The sequence below is a fragment of the Alexandromys fortis genome, unplaced genomic scaffold, assembly GCF_014885135.2.
Source record: "Alexandromys fortis isolate MF-2015 unplaced genomic scaffold, M_Fortis_MF-2015_v1.1 scaffold_77, whole genome shotgun sequence".
NCBI lineage: Eukaryota > Metazoa > Chordata > Mammalia > Rodentia > Cricetidae > Alexandromys > Alexandromys fortis.
The window spans coordinates 2,834,223-2,855,032 of NW_026067967.1; the positions used below are offsets into that span (position 1 = coordinate 2,834,223).

The window sequence follows — 20,810 nt, forward strand, 5'->3', positions numbered from 1 at the left end:
TCCAGCTGGCTTTGTCTGAGAGTCTATAGATAGGACTCAGAACTCAATGAACTCAAACAAATGAATTAAATTTTAAAAATTGTTCATGCATATGAAATTATACATATTTGCATACATGTCTAACATCTGAGTATGAGCACCTATGAGGTGCATTTGTATGTGCACCTCATACATTTGTATGTGCACTTCATACGTTTGTATGTGCACTTCATATATTTGCATGTGCATCATACATACATGGACATATGTATGATGATCAGGAGAGTGACGGGCTGCAAGGCAGAGGCCAGCAAGTCATTTCTACAGGAAGAGGTGTGATGGTGGGAATGTTGTTTCTATGTGTGAGTATCATGCATCCGATGTGCCAATCATTGTGCTGGGAACTGGGGATCAAAAATAAGTAAGCCATGGTTCCTGACTCCAGACGTTTATCATTTAGTGAGAGGCAGAGAAGGCAATGGAGTCATCTAGAGTGAAATGGTTTGGATACGATGCTCCCTCCAACGGAGCACGTGCTGAAATCATGGCCTATGCTGGTAGATCCCGTCATTGAGAGGGGACTGGATCATGAGGGTTCTGACTTCACCAATGAGTCAGTCCATTGAGGGAATCAGAACTTTAGGGTGTTGTTAGGAAGAGATGCGAATAAGAAAGTGGGGTCTGGTTGGAGGGAATGGTTGCCAGGGGCGTGCATTTTCAGGATATAGCTGGTCCCGAGACCCTCTGGCTCTTTTCTCACTACTTCCTGTTGCTATCAGGCAACTAGCTCTGCCCCATCTGCCAAGATGCTCAGCCTCATCACAGGCCCTGGCACAATGCACATGCGCTGAAACCTCTCCGCAAGTGAGCAACAACAAACCCTGCCTTCTTTAAGCTGTGTTTCTCAGCTGTTTGTTATGATGATGTAGAACTGATTGCTGTAAGAACAGACAGAGGAGAGCACGTGGGTGGGTACCCAAACCAGACAACCTCTGGGCAGGTCACCCACTGAGCTGAGTCTTAGAGGATAAAGGAATTCCACAGGTGAAGGTGATGGGAAATAGCCGGACGTGGTGGCACACTCCTTGTACCTCCAGCACCGGGGAAGTAGAGGCAAGAGGGATAGGAGGCTGAGATCACTCCTGGCCATTTAAAACTCTGTCTCCAAAACCAACCAAACAAACTGAAGGCACGATTGGAGGACAGGGAAGAGGTCTTGCTCCCCAGCACATGTGTTTCAGGGAAAGGGTGTGTAGTTTCTCACGAAGGGATGGATAGCATAGTGAATCATTGTTTCCCTCTTAGGGGACCATTCTGGCATCAGCGTGGGGGAGATGGAGGTGGATAAACAGCGGGGCCCTGCTGTGTTCCTGTGCATGTTTATGAGACTATCATAACCTGTTTATAAGTCTGTCTGTCTGTCTGTCTGAGCATCTGGAGCCTGTGTACCAGGTGTGCTGACCATATGGACTTGTTTTCCACTTGGCAGCCCAGAGGACTCTGACCACGGGCGTCCTGTTGCTGACTCACGTGTGAGTGGAATCATGGGGGAACTCGTCAGCAGGTGCTTCCTCCAGGGCCACAGACACGTTTGCCCGTTAGGTTTGGTTGAGAGTTGTGAGTTGACCGACAGGTAGTGAGAGAAGTCTTTTCACCTCCAGCCAGCTCTCTGTACTGCAGGGCTGTACTGCGAAGCTAGAGAGTACGTGGCTTGTTGGGGTGCGGCTGGCACAGCCCACCAATGCCTATTGCAGGCCCAGGTATTGGGGAGCTGGAGAGACAGTATGAGAAGCTGAGTTTTCCCTCTGGGTCTCCCCTTCTCTGGGCATTCTGTCCCCACGCCCTGAATTAATATTTGGCCTCAGTTCTCTAACAGTGTGCTATAACTACCACTCATTGACAATTTACAACAAATCAATACAAATAACTGATCATATTCCCGTTACTCTCTAATGTGGACCAAAAGAACAGAGGCACTTGGCTCTGTGGTTTTAAACCTGGAGCAGTTTGGTAAGTGGTTATGAATGTGGAATTTAGAGTCCAGAAACCTGAACTCAACTTTCATTTGAACACTGGGTAGACAAGTTACTTATTCTCTTTGTGGCTTCATCCAGAAGATACAGACACTAGTATCTCATAGGATCAGTGTGCCACAGATGTTCAGCAATGACCTTTAAGCTGGGCTTATGTTCTCTCTAGTATACCCCTAGCTGTCTTCGTTGTTCTCATTTCTGGTGTGTGAACGCCAGCCAACTTTTACTCAATCATGAGACCGTTCATACCAGTTCATTCTTTTCATCTGATGCGGACTGTTGGTTTAACGGGCGTGGCTCACAAACTTCATCTGTTAAGTAACAAGATATGTGGAGCCATCAAGGTTTCCCTCGGGCCTTACAAAAACCTATGAACCATTCTTACTGAGAACTCCTGGGTCAGATAAGAACATTGCTGAGGAGCCTCTGTCCTGTTCCAGCTTCAGATACAGGCACCTCCAAAACAAGAAGCAACTTCCTGCAAGGTTTCTAAGACTCTTGAACAGGTGACAAGGGACATAGTGTCCAAGATGCTTTATACTGACTCGGGAAATGCTCTGTGTCTCCGGTTGCCAGTACCTTTCAGGCCTATTACTTCCAGCCAAGCTTAGGGAAGGACTTGTCATGGCTCTCTGATGAATGCACCTTGTGTTTGGAAAGTCTACGAGCAAGATATGGCTAGAGAAAGCCATCCTTATGAACATTGATGTTTTGATATGATAAGTCATGGAGCACTATTTTCTGTGTATAAGCTCTCCATCTTTCTCTCTCAGCATGTACATGTATGTGTGTTGTATGTGCACGCGTGTGTGGGGTGTACATGGTGCCAGAGTGCCTAGAAGCAGAGGAGGACACCGAGCATCACTTGTGCTTTATCTTATGGAAACAGGGCCTCTCATTGAAATGGGAGCTGGTCTGGAGGCCAGAAACCCTCAGTGACCCTCCTGTGTCAGCCACACTGGAGTTGCACGCATGTGCAGTAGGCTTTTGATGTGACTGTGGAATCCAAACTTAGTCTTCATGCGTGGCAGCAAGTGCCATGTACCCACGGAAGCTTCCAGGCTCCCAGTCCCGGCTCTTGAAATCTTTACAATGCTTTCCTGATGTAATTATTGCCATCTCAGAAGAGATGATAAAACCACAGTCAGAAAAATGATTTTCCAAGTTCAGGTAGCTAATAACTGACAGTAGTCTGAAGAATTTCTTATAAATATGAAACCATGCGGTTCCTATCTACCTCTGAAGTAGTAATGATTTCCATTTGGTGCCTACGCACACCAAAGCTCAGCCACGTTCAAGGTCACAGAGCTAAGAATCAGCCAAGTGGAAGCAGACTCCAAGACTAGCATTGTTCCTTAAACAGGTTCTGGCGGCACACCAGCTATGAGATGAGATTCCCGCCCCGGCTTTTGGCATGTGGGTGAACCTTGTGAGAAGGTGTTATTACCCAGCGACTTGGTTAGGTGGGTGACTGTACCTTGGATGTCATCGTTGAACATGCAGTACTTGTTGCGGTATTTGTTGAGCAGACGGAAGGCATTGGCGTTGGCAAAGTCTTCAAACTGGATGAGGCAATTGATTCCGAACCTGTAGGGCGGGGAAAGACAGAGGAAAAAAATGTGTGATTACCTCCTGGAGCGGATCCTATTGGAACTGGATACAGGGGAGGCTCAGGACAAGAGCTGAGGGTAATGTGGCTCCTTCCTCCTATTCTTTTTGTCACCTGACTGGATCAGCAACTCCCAGAAGTAGACCTTTGCCTGCTCCATGATGTAAGCAAATGGAGAGTGTAGGGCCAAGGGCGTCATGGTCTACCCATTCAACCTCACTGCATCTCATGGGCTCCCCGCAAACCACCATGCCCACCGCAGGAGCATCAACAAGGCTGAGATAGGTCCTGCCTTCCATGCAACGTGGGAGTCCAAGATCCCAGCAGAAAACTCACCCCAAACACAGTAGTGAATAGAATCACTCGGGGTCTGGAAGCTTCCAAGGCCCACTGTCACCCTCCCCAGATCCCGAGGCTTGGAATCATTCCACTCCTCTACATGCACGTGTTATTCTCCAACAAGACACAGTCAAGGCTGAGAAAAGCCACACCATGAAGCCACTGTTCTCCTGGTAGAGATGTTCCCCACCTTCCGGGATTAGAAGAACAGTTAGGAAAGCTCAATGAAAGTGTGGATCAGGAGGCCCGTCTCACAGATGACTTCAATCAGGGCCTGTGGGACAAGGCTCAGGAATCTACATTCTTAGCTAGCTCCCTAGATGGCTGTGATTACAGAAGGCTAGAAAACTAAGAAACCAGCCTTGGTGGATGCAAAACAAAAAACCTCCGTATTAAAATACATAACATTTATGGTTTGAACTTGGTGTATATTGTGAAATAATTGTGAAATAATTGCCATGACGAGGCTAGCTGACATATTTACTGTCATATATGTGGTCTAAACACTTGAGGTTTAGTCTCAGCGAATTTCAATTATACAAATCGAAGTTTTTATTTAGCAAATATGGCACTGTCAGGTGCAGCCAGCAGGTGACTTTTAGACTGCAAAGTGCTAACTCCTAGTCTCATTCTGACTAGTCTCATTCTCATTTCTTCCTTTCTTTTTTTTTCTTTTTTTTTTTAAGACAATGTTTCTCTGTGTAACAGCCCTGGCTATCTTACAACTTGCTTTGTAGACCAGGCTAGCCTTGAACTCATAAAGACCCCCTCCTGTCCCCCCACCCCGCCTCTGCCTCCCAAGTGCTGGGGTTGAAGGTGTGCGCCACCACGGCACGACCCTCTGGCTGCAGTTCTTTTTTTTTTTTTAAATATTTATTTATTATGTATACAATATTATGTCTGTGTGTACTGTGTGTATGTCTGCAGGCCAGAAGAGGGCACCAGACCCCATTACAGATGGTTGTGAGCCACCATGTGGTTGCTGGGAATTGAACTCAGGACCTTTGGAAGAGCAGGCAATGCTCTTAACCTCTGAGCCATCTCTCCAGCCCCAACTGGCTGCAGTTCTTATCCACACTCATGGAGTGTCAATCACTGATGAGATGGTTAGGGGCCTCTCTGTGTCTCTCAACCCATCTCTCAGACTTCTTTTCCTTCCCTGTGAGTTTTGAGAGAGGACTAGTCACAACTGGTTTAAAATGGAGTTGTCACAGATCCCCAGCTGTGAGAAGCAACACAGAAGGCGGTAGGGGAAGTAGTGGCCTCAGAGGATAAAGCTAAACTTCAACCAGGTCAGGTGAGGAAGCAGTCAGAGTAGTGGGATGTAGGAGACTTTTTCAACCACAGCGCTAGCTCCAGGGGGCTCTCGAAGAGGGGAGAAGACTGAGGTGTAAGGGACTGGGCTGGATGACGGAAAGTGCACAGCATTGGCCTTGAGCTTCAGTGGGACCCTCAGAAGACTTCCTGGTTTGTAGCTCAATGGAACGGCAGGGGAGAGGGCTGTAAAATGTTTCTTTTCGAGCTCCCTTGTGTTATGAGGTATGATGATCAGCATTTCATGCTGCTATCTCTGTGTGTAATTACATATAGATCACCATATTTTTCTACCTCCTAGAAAGTAGTTCCATAATTTCTTTCAACAGTGCAGTCCATGGTTTACTATTCTTTTAACAAGCAGCGCTGTACACTACCCAACACACAGGTGCCTGATAACATGTTAGCCCTTTGTATCTGTAGATTCTACACTCATGGATTCAACCACTCCCCTGCTGAAAATGTTTAAGAAGATCCAATATATATAAAAATGCTTTTCTGTTATTAGACTAAAGAGCATAAAGCATTTTACATGCAGAATTTACAATATCTATGGTATGATAAATAATATACAACAAATAATTATACAGGGCAACGTATGTAGATTATATTACATAAGGGTCTTGACCATCCACAGTTTTGGTACCCATGAGGAGTTCCACAACAAATCTCCCTTGGATACTGAAGGACAATTGCCTTATGAGTAGAAATAATAAATAAAACCACCCACTCATAAATATAATGTCATGCCTGTCAAGCCCAAATTTACTGTGAATTTTTTTGTTCAGGTTATGAATTGCAAGTGTTTGGGCTGGGAGTAGGGAACAGAATGTCTTGACATTTTGCTATACATAAGACTTCCAGTGTTGTTTCACAACTAGCCTGGGGCAAAAATTCTGAGAAGCTTAGACACCATACACGTGATGGGTATGTATTTTTCCATCGCATACTAAAATATATATTCTGGCACACTTGACCTTGAAGCAATATCGCCACTCATTTGTTAAGGAAACAATAAGGCAAAAATTATAAATGCCTTTTTTTATTCAGTGTGTTTCTGTTTCATGTTTCATTTAATTTTACAAGAGAAATTCCCCTTGGTCCCATGGAATATAGAACAAAACCTCCACAATTCAGATTAATCTAATTCCTACTTGGAATAGAATAAAAAAAAACACACACACACAAGGCCCTAATAACCGAACAGTTCCTAGCACTTCTGAACCTTCTTAAACATGCCCTTCTTTGGACATGCATCCCCAAGGATGTTCCCTGGACCAGGAACAGCCTCTGTCAGACAGATTATACACTGACCCCTTCAAGTCTCTGATGTCTTCCACTTTTACCCTCCTTTTCGTCTATTGTGTCTGTTCTTTCTCTCCATCATGAGCTGGGAGTCTTGAATCCTAATCCCTTAGCCTCTCCTGTATGACTTCTGTCAAACTAACCTAGTATGAATCAGGAACCACCCACCCATCTATCAGTCCGTCCATCCATTCATCAATCCATCCATCCATCCACCCAGTATTATTCTCTCTATCCGTAATTATGTGAAACCTGTGATGAGCCAATACCATCAATCAAGGTTTTTGCAAAAGAGTAGTTACATGAAAGAATTGGTGGGTTTTTGATGTTGTGAATTTATCTCCTTACTTGTTCAGCTATTTACTACTCAGTTAAGAACAAAACCAAAAATCCAACATAAAAATCTAAACAGATGAGGTGAAAAACAAAGTTCTCAATTCATTCATGTACAGTCAAACACAGGCTTTTACTGAAATATAAATTCAAATGTTAAATAGTAAAAATGGCAGTCTACAGATTCAATGCAATACCCATCAAAATCCCAGCAAAATTCTTCACAGACCTTGAAAGAATAGTACTCAACTTCATATGGAAAAGCAAAAAGACCCAGAATAGCCAAAACCATCCTGTACCGTAAAGGAACTTCTGGAGGCATCACAATCCCTGAGTTCAAACTCTACTACAGAGCTACAGTACTGAGAACAGCCTGGTATTGGCTTAAAAACAGACAGGAGGATCAATGGAACCTAATCGAAGACCTGGATATCAATCCACACATCTTCGAACACCTGATTTTTGACAAAGAAGCAAAAAATATAAAATGGAAAAATGAAAGCATATTCATCAAATGGTGCTGGCATAACTGGATATCAACACGTAGGAGAATGAAAATAGATCCATATTTATTGCCATGCACAAAACTTAAGTTCAAATTGATCAAAGACCTCAACATAGAACCAACCACACTGAACCTCACAGAAGAGAAATTGGGAAGTACACTTGAAGACATTGTCACAGGGAACCACTTCCTACATATAACCCCAGTAATGCCGGGCGGCAGTAGTACACACCTTTAATCCCAGCACCCAGGAGGCAAAGGCAGGTGGTCTCTGTGAGTTCAAGACCAGCCTGATCTACAAGAGCTAGTTCCAGGACAGGCTTCAAAGCTACAGAGAAACCCTATCTTGAAAAACCAAAACTAAACCAAACCAAACCAAACCAACCAGCCAACCAAACAAACAAATCTCAGCACCGAGAGAAACATTAATCAGTGGGGCCTCCTGAAACTGAGACGCTTCTGTAAAGCAAAGGACACAGTCAACAAGACAAAACAGCAGCCTACGGAATGGGAAAAGATCTTCATCAATCCCACATCAGACAGAGGACTGATCTCCAAAATATACAAAGAACTCAAGAAATTGGTCATCAAAAGAACAAATAATCCAGTAAAAACATGGGGTACAGACCTAAAAAGAAAACTCTCAGAAATGAATCTAAAATGACTGAAAGACATTTAAGAAAATGCTCAACATCCTTAGCCATCAGAGAAATGCAAATCAAAACAACTCTTAGATTCCATCTTACACTCATAAGAATGGCCAAGGTCAAAAATACTGATGACAATTTATGCTGGAGAAGAAGTGGGGTAAAGGGAACACTCCTGCATTTCTGGTGGGAGTGAAAACTGGTACAGGATATCAGGATGGCGATTTCTCAGAAAATTGGGAAACAGCTACCTCAGGATCCAGCAATACCACTTTTGGGTATATTTCCAAAGGATGCTCAATCATACCACAAGGACATGTGCTCAACTATGTTCATAGCAGCATTATTTGTCATAGCCAGTACCCGGAAACAATCTAAATGCCCATCTAATCAAGAATGGATAAGAAAAACGAGGTACATTTACACAATGGAGTACTACACAGTGGGGGGGGGATAATGACAACTTGAAATTTGTGGGGAAGTGGATGGATCTAGAAAACATCATACTGAGTGAGGTAACCAGACCCAGAAAGACAAATAACGTATGTACTCACTCATAAGTGGCTTTTAGACAGAAAGCAAAGAAAATCCAGACTACAATTCATAATCCCATAGAACCTAGACAACAAAGAGGACCCTAAGAAAGGCATACATGGATCTAATCTACATGGGAAGTAAAAAAAGACAAGATCTCCTGAGTAAATTAGGAACATGTGGACCACCAGAGAGGATAGAAGGGGAGAGGAAGGGAGTGGAGTAGAGAAAAATATATAGCTGAATAAAAGCAACTTTAAAAACTTCAAACGCTAATTTAGAAGTGGGCACAGGTTACTTCATGCTTGAGGCTGGATTTGACATCTGGGCATTTCCCTCAGACATTTCTTTAAAATGCGTGCGGGAGGCAGGAGACGAGAGTCCTACATAGTTCCGAGTAGGAGTTACACATGACAAAGAAATTAGGACAGTCAGTCTTAGGGTCCTTTCTGTACTTACACGGGCAGACCAACATGTGGCCATCATTCAGGAGCAACCTCAAAAGGACGACCAAGTCTCCTTCAGTCTGGGTCCTGCTTAGAGCCCCTTACTCTGGGCTCCCCCGCAGCCCCCTCGCGCCGCCAGCCTTTCTACTGCCTTGGCAGAGAAACCGTGACCCGAGAGGCCCCTGCTTATGTGTCCCCGTCAGCCCCTGTGAACTCTTCACCCTGTGGCCCTGGTAGCCGCAGAGGAACACCTGACTCTCCTCCTACAGAAAAATCCTGCCTTGGAGAGAGAGGTCCTGCCACGACAAATTGGGGACTCCTAGACTTCTCCACTTTGGGGTGAATCTGGGAAGCGTTCTTTGAACAGGACCAGGGCTCTCTTAGAGGTACAGGATGATGGGCAGATGTCTGATTTCTCCCCAGACTGTAAATGGTGACCTGCGTCAGACAGGTTACAAGACCTAAGAAAGGCCAGTAGAGTTGGGCGTGGTTGGGGCCAAGCCTTCCTGGGTAGGGCCGTCTGAGGCTCTTCCCCTCATAGGCTGGCCAGAGGTACAGAGTGGGATGTTGGCGAGAGCAGAAAGTTCCAGAGGCTGCACACCATCTCTGTTTTAGAGATTGGGGCCTGTCAGTCTTTAAAACACCTAGTCTGGTCCCTTTCAGGCCTGAATAAATACGAGGAAGCCAGAAGGAACAGGTGAGCTTGCTTAGCCGGCATCTGAATCCAATGATGAAAAGGTACCACTCGTATTCCCAAGGGACTCTGCTCTGCTTTCCCCATGAAAACCACGTGCAGGTATCCCTTGGCCTAGTGCCTAGTGAAACTATCAGTCATCACCCCATGGAAAATTATTTTTCTTTTTTTCCTTCCAGAAACTAGAACTGGCAGAATCCTGAAACTCTAGGTCTTTAAAACATTTTACACATTCCATTACACTGAATGCCCTTGAAATGCTCTCAGATAAATTTCCCTAGTAAAATAAGTCTGGATAGCTCTTGATATTACATGTACCAGATGCGGTGTGTATTAAAGACTTTGGAAAGTTATGTATAAAGGAAAAGGTTTAACCTAGCAGTTTCTAAACTTATTTGACCACAGGCTGATGATAACACATTTTAAGATGTTTGGCTTCAAAGTGCCTGTGGTGGGGCAGCCACCAGGGAACGAAGGACTGAAGGATGGACTTGTTTTGAAGATGGGAAGTGTCCACAGGAATTAAATGAGCTGGATTGGAGGGGAGGTAAAAGCTAAGAGACGAGGGACGAAACGAAGTAGGATGGATTGGGGGAGATCCTAAGAGTCTGGGAGGGGGGAAGAGCTAGCCCAGCTGAAGTGTGAAGATGTGGTCAAATACCACGGAGCAGACATTAGCCGTCTCATCCCAGTTCACCCACAGGCAGTGAGGGAGTGACCGTTCTGAAGTCATGGGGAAAGGGCAGAGTTGAAGAGGGATGGATTCACAAGGATGTCAGGGAAACTAATCCATAGACAAGGATGCAGGAGATCACGGATTAGATAGCAGGCTCACCGAGTCTAAAGAAACAGAAGGCAAAGCGGAATGAGCACAGTGGACATTTTCAAGTACACGAAGGACCATCCAGTGGGCTGGGAGCTGAGCTGTCTTCTGTGCATAGCTAATGGGCAGAAGAAAGAGAGACCCAGATTCTAGTGTTGCGTAAGGTAGGGTTTCAAATACGGGACTGACTGGTTGTTGGTCACCGGAGGTGATTTTGTGGTCACTGTGGCTTCATTTGGTGAGGAACTAGGGGACGAGATTCCAGCCTGGAATGTGAGGGAGGACCCCAGCGAATTTCTACTTCCCATGTCCCAGACTGGGAAAGCTCCTCTTGTGCCTGCCTGGAAGCCAGACCAGCGGGCTCCTTACATGACATTCTGACCTCATTGAGGGAAATCCCAACAACTATTAAGATGGTCTCAGGAAGCAACAATTTCCAGCAAACATGTCAGGATAATGTGGCCACTCCTTCATCATTATGAGGGGGCGAGTCCAGGCCAGACAGAAAACACTTCACGAACAGTTGGATTTCCTCCGGAGTTTCCCTGTTTGTCTCGGTTCCTAGGCAATCACACAAGGCATCAGTAATCTCAATCTAGGAAGAGGGCGGAGGTTAACTGCCGACCTTTCAACCTCTCAAAGGTCAGAGGTCACTCCTGAGCTCCCCCCTCCCTTCTAAGTTACAGCAACTCATTCCACAAAATCCTGTTCCTAAATCTCCCATCCGTTTCTCTCACCCACCTGGAACTCCACAGATAACAGATACCATTTTCTTATAGACTGTGTGTGCCGGTTGTCATGAGGCCATGGGTATCCTCCACAAAGTCTCTCTCATTATTTGTATTTCTCTGTTCAGGACTGATACAATCCGTGATACAATCATACACTGATCTTCCCCAGAGTCAGAACCTCTCACGGAGAACTAGCTAGGCTCCATGAAGACTTATGAGCTCTGATGATAAAACAGAGAACCAGACCATCTTTGGAGACCGTCAGCACACAGTGTGTGAGGACCATCTTGAAATGTTACAGTAAGGGCTTAGAGCCAAACAATGCTCTTTCTACAGTCTTTTAAAATGCTAACACAATCCTTAGCTTTCATTGTGGTCTGGATGTCAGAAGCTAAGGGTTTCCCTGGCTTATGTTGCTTTAAAAACTACCACAGGAGCCTGAGTACATGTGCTTCGTCCCCTTGGGGTTGAGTTGAGCTGGCTGAGGTTTGAGGTTGGTTGAGAGCTGTGGGATTGCTCAGCTCTGGTGAGTGACGGGGCAATTGGACAACTGTCTTCAAGAAGGAGAAACTGGAGAGGATGGGATGACTCACCTGAGTAAAGTAAGAGGATGCTTCATTCACCATTTGAAGAAGGATGCTTAAAAGAAATCCCACAATAGCTCAGAATTGAGAATAATAGAGGGTTATTTATCTAGGGATAGACTCACAAATCAGAATCCTCTGCTAGAATGGGGAACAGCAACCAAATCCTGCAGCCAGAAAAGAGTCCCCATGAGCACTTTACGTGGGCATAAATAGTATAAGAGGCCACGCCCAAGTGGGCGGGTAACTTAAAGCCTACTGGCTCTAGGAATTCCTATAGCAACCATCGGAAGCTAGAGACTGTCTAGAATGGTAACTGATGTCTAGTCCCTCTACAGTGCCCTCTGGAGAGAACGGGTGGGCACTAACTTTGCCCTTGACCAAGACAGAGAAAACAGGAGTAAGCTAAGTGGAATAGCTTTAATAATACGATTTCCCTCTCTTTTGCTTTTTTGGTTTACTAAGGACGTGTCTGGAGAATGTTAGCTATCATTTCCTTCACGTGATGGCACAGCAATAGAAAATATCCCATTAGAAAGTGAATTTTGCAGTTAGATCACCTTTGTTTGTAATTCAGCTCTGCGGTTAAGTGGGGGTGTGGCCACGAGCAGTTTCCTTGACTTCCTGGGTCTCAGGTCTCTCATCTGATAACCCATGTTGCAGTCAGCATGGTTTTGGAGGTGTGAGCTACATCAGTAGATGGAAAAGATAGGACAGTCCCTTACTGTGACTTATATTTTAGTGATATAAGAGAGTCACACACCTAGTTATTAGATTCTGGTAGAATTTATAAGAATATTGCCCATGGATTAAGGACCCACTCCCTAGATACTGCTAGGAGGTAAGCATTAGGAGATGGGGACTGTCTTAGTTAGGGTTTCTATTGCTGTGAAGAGACACCATGACCACGGCAACTCCTACAAAGGGAAACATTTAATTAGAGTGGCTTACATTTTTATAGGTTTAGCCTACAATCATCATGGTTAGGCAGACATGGTGCTGGAACTGAGAGTCCTATATCTTGAAAGACAGGCAACAGGAAGTGGTCTGTGATACTGGGAGTAGTTTGAGGTCTAGAGACCTCAAAGTCTGTCTCTGCGGGGACACACTTCCTCCAACAAGGTCACACCACCTAATAGTGTCACTCCCTTTGGGGGCCACTTTCTGTCAAACCACCACATTCCTCTCCCTGGCCCCCCAAGGCGTATAACTATATCATGATGCAGAAATGCATTCAGTACAACTTTAAAAGTTCCCGTAGTCTACAATAGTCTCAAATTTGAGTAGTCTCAAACTTAGAGTCCTACATCTTGATAGTCAGGCTTCAGGAAGAAGTCTGTGACACTTGGAGTAACTTGAGCATAGGAGACCTCAAAGCCCACCTCCACAGTGACACACTTCCTCTAAAAGGCTACACACCCACCCTAACAAGGCTAAGCCTCCTACAGTCCCATTCCCTTTGGGGCTATTTTCTTTCAAACCACCACTTATGTCCTTAGAAAATGGGGCATTTTCCCTCCAAGGGAATTATGAGACATGGCTCATCTCTTCTTTCTGGTCACGGGACAGATGGTGTGCTCTACAACAAACTCTCTGCTATAGTAGTATCTCCGTCAGAGGCCCACAGCAGTAGATCTTCCTGATGTTGAACTGGAACCTCCACAACTATTAACTAATAGTTATTATCTTCATAATTTCATCAGAGTCATGAAGAGCTGACTAATAGGGTTGTTGACAATGTTAAATAACTTAAAGCAAATGAATTACTTATTGACCTTAGGCATCTAGATTATACCAGTATCCAGTGCACCAAGAGAGTAAATAGATACTTTTTATTAATTAGATTTTTTAAAATTGAGAAATGAGCTCTGGGTGAGAACTGCTATTTAGCTCATTGTGGTAGTTTGAATGTAATTGACCCCCATAAGCTCATAGGGAAAAGCACTATTAGAAAGTCTGGTTTTGTTGGAGTAGGTAGGGCCTACTTCAAGGGACCCAGTTCACTTCCTGTTGCCTGTAAGATGTAGGACTTTCAGCTTCTACTCCAACACATGTCTGCCCACATTCTGCTGTGTCCCACCATGATGATAATGGGCTAAACCTCTGAAACTGTAAGCCATCCTGTTGTGGGATAATGCTCTTGTACACTGTAAAGATTTGTCACTCGTATTGGTTTAATAAAACACTAATTGGCGAGTAGCCAGGCAGGAAGTATAAGACTAGGAAAACTCTGGGAAGAGGAAAGGCAGAGATGCAGTCACAAGCAAGATACAGAGGAAGGAAGATGAGAATGCCTCACTGAGAAAAGGTACCAAGACACATGGCTAATCATAGATAAAAATTATGAGTTAATTTAAGAGCTAGTAAAAAGCCTGAGTGATAGGCCAAACCGTTTATAATTAATATAAGCCCCTGTGTGTTTATTTGGGACTGAAAAGCTACAGGACTGGGCAGGACAGAAGTTTCCATCTACACCACCCCATTAAATGTTTTCCTTTATAAGGGTTACTGTGGTCATGCTGCCTCTTTACAGCAATAGAAACACTAGGACACTCCTAATTAAAGTTTTTTTAGTTACAAAATAAGTATCTGTACATAAGTAAATAAGCATGAAAAAATGAGTAATTTGGTAAGCTACATTCCCAGCCAATCTCATTCTGCCGTGGCAATCACTATTAACAATTTGGTGACTATAAAACTAGATAATTCTTTGCTCAGGTACTGATTGGTTTCAGCTGCTGACTTACCAGAACCTAGAATTGCCTGAGAAGAGACTCTTAGCTGTGAGATTGTTTAGATCGTATTGGCCTGTGGGCATCTCTGTGGGGCAATTGTCGTGATTGTGACCCAGCCCACTGTCAGTGGGACTATTCCCTATTTAGGGGGTCCTGGGTTGTATAAGAGTGGAAGAGGCTGGCTGGGCAGTAACTGAGCAAGGACCCAGGAGTTTATTCTTTATCTGCTCTTGACTGTGGATGTGATATGTCTGGTTTCTTGAGTTCCTTCCTTGGCTTCCTCTCAGTGATGGACTGTAAGCCAAATAAACTCCTTTTCCCCCATCCTCTATCTTGCTTTTGGTCAGGATATTTTATCAACAGTGGTGAAACTAGACCACTTTATACCAGAGCTTACAAACACAGATGCTCATGTTTCAACCCAGAGACTCTGAATTCTTTATAAACACCCTTGGCGATTCAGAAGAACAGTTAGATGTGTGTGGGGGGTATGGGGGTTAGTTCAGCATTTACACACCTACTTGATTTAATCCTCTGCTCTGTTCTGCAGTGGATAGGGAGTGGGGAAAGGAGGGGTTGGACATATCCAAGGGAACATAATCCAGCAGAGTTTTGTACACTAGAGGAATCAGTTTCCATTTCATGGAGAGAAAGTGGGGCAGGGGGATAAACTTGGTTTAACTCTGGAAATATTCTAAACACATGGAGACTAAGATGGAGGCTACATGAGCCTCTGACTCACTATTGAGCTAGAGGAGCTGCAGGACCAGCTGGAGTAAATGCTCATGAGATTAGAAGACTGGACCCCAGAGTCTTCACAGATGCAAGATGCAACATTTCATATGTGCTACACACCTTGTCACCTGCTCAGGGAAGACAATGCCACCACAACACTCTTCCCTGTTGAACACAGAATCCTGAACAGTCGAGGTTAGAAGAAGAAATGAGACCTTCTACTTAACCTTCCTCACTGTGTCTACCAACAATATCCCAGGCGAATCCTAAAGTTCACAGAGCACTCGGGCACAGTTCAGGAAGTGGTGGAGAGTCACCCTCTCTTTTCTTCCTTCCTTCAGCCTCAGGGACTGCAAGCAGCCCCTCAGCTTTAACATTTACGGGCTGCGAGCTTACAATTTTTTTTTTTTATTTCCACCAGAGGACCCACTCTTCCTGAACAAGTGACTTACAACGACACTGAGCCAAAGAAAGCACGGCAGGTCAGGTTATCCAAACACCAGCAGACACAGATGAAATGTTCTGAATGCAGTAGTTTGGAGAATAGGATCAGGATGTTTTGCTACAGGGTCTCGTTATGTAGCCCAGGCTGGTCTTAAATTCACGATCCTCTTGCCTCATCTTCGTGCATGCTGGGTTTATAGGCATGTGTTTCCATGCTCTTCTGAAAGCAGAGGTTTTTATATATTTGCAGATTACTTACCAGCCTGGCTTAGTGGCTGGAATATAGCAAATGCTAGGTAAAGATGCCTTTCTGTATCACACAGTACATTTCCGTGGAGATGTACGTAGCTATGCCGTTATTTCCTCTGCTTTTCTCCCATTTCCAGAGCATTCCCTGTTAGTAACTTAAGTAAGAAATATAAACAAAAACTGTGGAGGAGAACTTGTCCCACCAGGACATGGTACCCAGATACGATGCTTCAGGTCCCACCACACAGGAGAGGAGAGAAGCAGAGACAGAAAGACAAGGGCTTGGAAGATCAATCTGCCTCTGGTTTGACAACCACACTCAGATTTCTAGTGTGGTTCACAGATTTATTTATTTATTTATTTGAGACAGAGTTTCATGTAACCCGTGCTGGCCTAGAATTTGTTACTGAGGAGAACTTTGAGCTTCGTCTGCCTCCTAAAAGTTGGGGTTACATCTGTGTGCTGCCATGCCCAGTGGGCTCTAGGGATTGAACCCAGGACCACTGAGCGTGCTAGGCAAAGCACTTTACTAACTGAGCTACATCCTAGTCCCTGTGGTTCACAGACTTAACCGGATGTTCCTCTGCTTTGGCGTGTCTTCCTCAGGAACCACCTTCAGGATAGGAATTGAGTCAGAGTGAAGTCTTGTCAATACTTCTCTTTTTTACCACCTAGAATCTACAGACGCAACAGTTAGCAGGGAAGGCAGAAAGAGGAAGCTTTTTATTGGCAGGATGTTTGGGCAGCGATGAGGACACTGAAGGCAGGAGTCACGATTTCCCAAGGTTCTTTCTTAAAATATAGTGTGTTTGGCTTCAGGGCTTCTGACTCAGCCTCAGGCCAGGCATTCCATCGTGGGGCTAGAACATTCCCAAGGGTACCTGGGGAGACCAGCTCATTTTCCACCTACAGTATCGACAGAAACGTCTGTTCTATCTTGTTAGAAAGTCAAAACAATGAGCTGTCAACCCACCCGTCACCTCTCCGGCAGAAGGACACATTCCTGTAGGCTGACACACGCCCTTCCCTAAGGGTTTACCTTGGACTGCCTGTGTGTCTGTGGAGCTGTGGATAGATTATGATGATGATTTGAAAAGCCTCTTACATCTTAATTTATTTAACCTTCTCTCCCACGGATAGAAATATTTCTCTTTGGGGAGCCATGGACTGACTACTGACTCATAAGCAGGCAATGAGTGCCGGAAACAGGAAGCAAAAAATTGGCTAAGGCAATGCCATTCCCTTTGCTCAGGTCGCAAAGCCTTATAAGAAAGGGCCCACAGGTGGAGTTAACAAACTGGGTTCGTCTCACAGTCCTGCCTTGTACTTCCTGGGTACCTAGTGAGCCAAGGACTTGGTGAGCCACGACAGTGACCTTGTCATCTCAGGGCCTCAGCTTCTTCTTCCATTAAAGTGAGCCAGATAGTACCTATCCTGCCAGCTCCATGGCATTCTCAAGAGGCCAGACCAGAGTCACGGAGTGGGAAGAAGACATGTTCAGGAGGCTGTGCTGCTTGAATCCATTCATACTCTCACCACCTAAGTGCCAAACAACATATCCTGGCACTCCTTCCAGGACGGAGAACACATGATCAGAATTCCGTGTACCACGATGCTTACTTTGGGCCCCAAATGGCCTTTGTTGGCCCTGAACCCTTCAGCTCTCCTTTGGACATACAGAAACAAGTCTTCTGGAAGACTAGCTTGCTGATGTCCAGGAGGCATCCTTCTCCTTGATCCAGAGCGGCCTCCGAGCCTTCTCACTGCCAAATCAAGCATTTCTTTCCCTCCACCGTCAGGGCTATTGTTCTTTAAAGGCACGTTTGGTCTGGACTTGGAGGTGGCGCTGAGACGGTCTGAAAGGGGAAGGACGAAGTGGGGTGCACCCCCTTTGTTCCAGATGCTGTCCTTCTGTTAATGCACCAGCTTGTGGATGAGCTTCTTTGGTGACCACATCCTTGTGGTCTCGACTGTCAACATGTAACCTTCAGAGCATCGCTCCCCTTCCTCCAGTTTATTCTGCCTGGTTCCCAGGGTGCTGGTTCTCAGTTCTCACCAGGACTTGCGGTCTTCCAGTCGTACAGCTTTCCTCCTCCCTCCCCTGCCTCCCGCTTCTCCCTCCCCTGCCTCCCGCTTCTCCAGGTCCTCATTTCCCTTCTTCCTCAGCCTAGACCTTTGGCACACCATTGTGGCAATCCCCCCGAGTACACACTCAACACCCTTCTTGCCTGGAAAAAGATCAAGCCTGATTCATCTATCTCTTCTCCTACCTTCCTCTTCCTCGACTCTCTTCCCACGATGCAGTGTGTGCTTCTAAGCCTGAACTTCTCCAGGTGTGCATTTGATCCCTGGCCCTTTGGCTTACACAAATTTCTGCTCCCACCCTGTGCCCCATTATTAATTTTCTGTACCCCATTATTAACTTTCTCTTTTCCGCAGCACCCTTCCCACGCCAAAGAACCACAATATGACTTTAGCTCTTTTCTAGGGAGAATGAAGTATGTTCATAGGTTCCCCTGAATCGCCGACGCTCTGGCTTGCCCAGCCTGTGGAGGGCATCACTAGGACCTGGTAGAATGCCAGTGGGTGTGGGCGGCCATGGTGGCTGGCAGAATAAGCAGGGGAGTAGGGTGGAGCTGCCAGCATTATGCTCTCCAGAGTAGACAAGAGCTCCCACAAATCTAGAAGGCTTGGATTTGGGGAGTCTACTGTACTGGTCTATTAACCTGCTCCTAACCTGACCTAACCAAGTGCGCGCGTGCGCGCATGTGTGAAGATGAATGTGGCGAGCTGCTTTCCAAAGCCATTTTATTAGGAGGCTAACGTCTTTTTACCAGAAGAGCAGAGTCTGTATTCACACAAACTATCCCAAGCAGTTCAGACCCAGAGGGTATCCCTCCGGGAACAGCAGAATCTAGCTACCTCCACCTCCCAGTGCCTTCTTGCAGTTATCCTGGAGACAGGCCCACCCCACATGGCTTCCAGACTTTCAGGTGCATGCGTCTGTCAGGCTGAAATTTTCAGACCATCCACCCCAAAGGACAGAGCCACAGCCTCGTCTGTAAATTCCATTCTTCCAAAGCTAGGCTTGACTTTGGCCACGGCACATCTTAAGAGCTCTCTCCCAAAGCCCACTTACTTATCCGTCACGGCCTGCATGAACTCATCCAGTAGGTCATCGTACGCCTTCCCACCAACACGCCGGTGTTTCAGGCCGATGTACAGAGGGTCTCTGAGAAGCTCCTGGAACAGAGAGCATCCGCTTACTGAACCCGCTCCATTATTCCATCCTAAAAACGTAGATCTTGGAAATCTCCTCCTTCAGCTTCCTCCCAATGGATTCCTGAGACTTCTAAAGGCGAAGTGAACTGTCTTGGGTCACAAAACCCACTGGTGGGAGTGGAAGGGAAGAAACCATTATTTTAGAACAGGATAGGGACTGAACCTATTCATTCCCAAGCTCTGGCGTGTACAAGGTATCCTGGTACCTAAGTATTAATTTGATGACTAAATCTTTTCTCTGTTAGATAGTTACTAAGTTCCCTTCGGAACTAAATAAATAGCGATGAGAATTATAGGTGAAATAAATTTACCCAAAGAAGGCAAACTGGAACTTCTCCCTCTGCTGTGGGAATGGGGCTGAGTACACCCTCTGGGTTGTTTGCCTAGCTCTGCCTTGCTAAGGTTTTCCTTGGAGACAAAATGTCAAGGAAAACAAATAGTTTTTCCTCCTCTTCCCTGAACATATCACGGAATGTTGTATTTAACCTTCTGGTTAAAAAAATATTTACCTTGAGTAGCAACAGGCAGGCTAAGAGGTCATGAAGAACATTGGTGTGTTCAGGTCATGGCATGGGGTCTACTCCATGGTCATAACACCCTCCTTCAAATCTGTGTATTCAGGAGGTTATGGCATGGAGTCAACTTCGTGGACATAGCACCCTCTTCTCAAATTGTAATTATTTCTATTGCTTAATTTTATGGAAAATTAAGTTAAGCCCAGGAGAAGGCTGCAAAGATTCTGGGGTAGCATCCTCACACGTGCACACGGAGAGTGGGCTCTCTGGTAGTACTGCACCATGAAGCTGAGTATTCTAGTCTCAGAGACAACAAACTTGCAGAACAGAAGAAACTGCTGACCCCAGTACAGAGACGGACTCCGTTCTTTCTCACCAAGTCTTCGAAGTCTGGGTCTGCGGCCAGTTTCCCCCTGAGTCTGCCCACAGATGCCAGTATCCTCATCAGTCACACAGAGAGTTTCTGTCCACAGATGCCAGCATCCTCATCAGCCACACAGAGAGTTTCTGCCCACAGATGCCAGCATCCTCATCAGCCACATAGTGGGTTCCAGAGGACCACATGGCATCGCCCAGGAGGTGAACACAGGTTCATGAGTTCAGGAAATATTAGACTCTCGGTGCCCAGGAGGGCAGCCTGAGCACTGCGGGCTGTTCCGAAGAACCTCACTGTAGAGGACCATGTGTGCAGGATTTGGGAACGAATCCTTAGGGAAGACATTTATGCTCTGGGCCTCTTCTTACGTGGAGTGAAGAGGGTGGTATGAGATGCTGCCTCTGGTCCCTTCTACCTTGGACAATATGGCCATCTATCTTGTACTTGGTGTCCTCCACACACAGCCGCGACTCCTCGCCCCAAAGCCCTTGGGACCGAACCCTGGGACATCCCTCCTCTACGGAATCCCTGCTCCATGCGTTTATTTTTCCAAATATGCTTGGTGTTGGCAGGTAAAAGTGACTCAGTTTCGGGAATA

At 45.6% G+C, this 20,810-nt stretch overlaps 1 protein-coding gene across 4 annotated transcripts in view; it reads right to left on the minus strand.

Annotated features, from left to right (window-relative positions):
* Positions 1-20,810, minus strand: part of Me3 (malic enzyme 3) — a 140,682-nt gene that overhangs the window by 13,447 nt on the left and 106,425 nt on the right. For all 4 annotated transcript variants that reach the window (XM_050154473.1, XM_050154474.1, XM_050154476.1 and 1 more), the window contains 2 exons: positions 19,179-19,282; positions 3,490-3,599 (listed from right to left, as the gene is read on the minus strand). In XM_050154473.1, the coding sequence (XP_050010430.1) occupies positions 3,490-3,599; positions 19,179-19,282 (214 nt within the window). The remainder of the gene's footprint in view (positions 1-3,489; positions 3,600-19,178; positions 19,283-20,810) is intronic.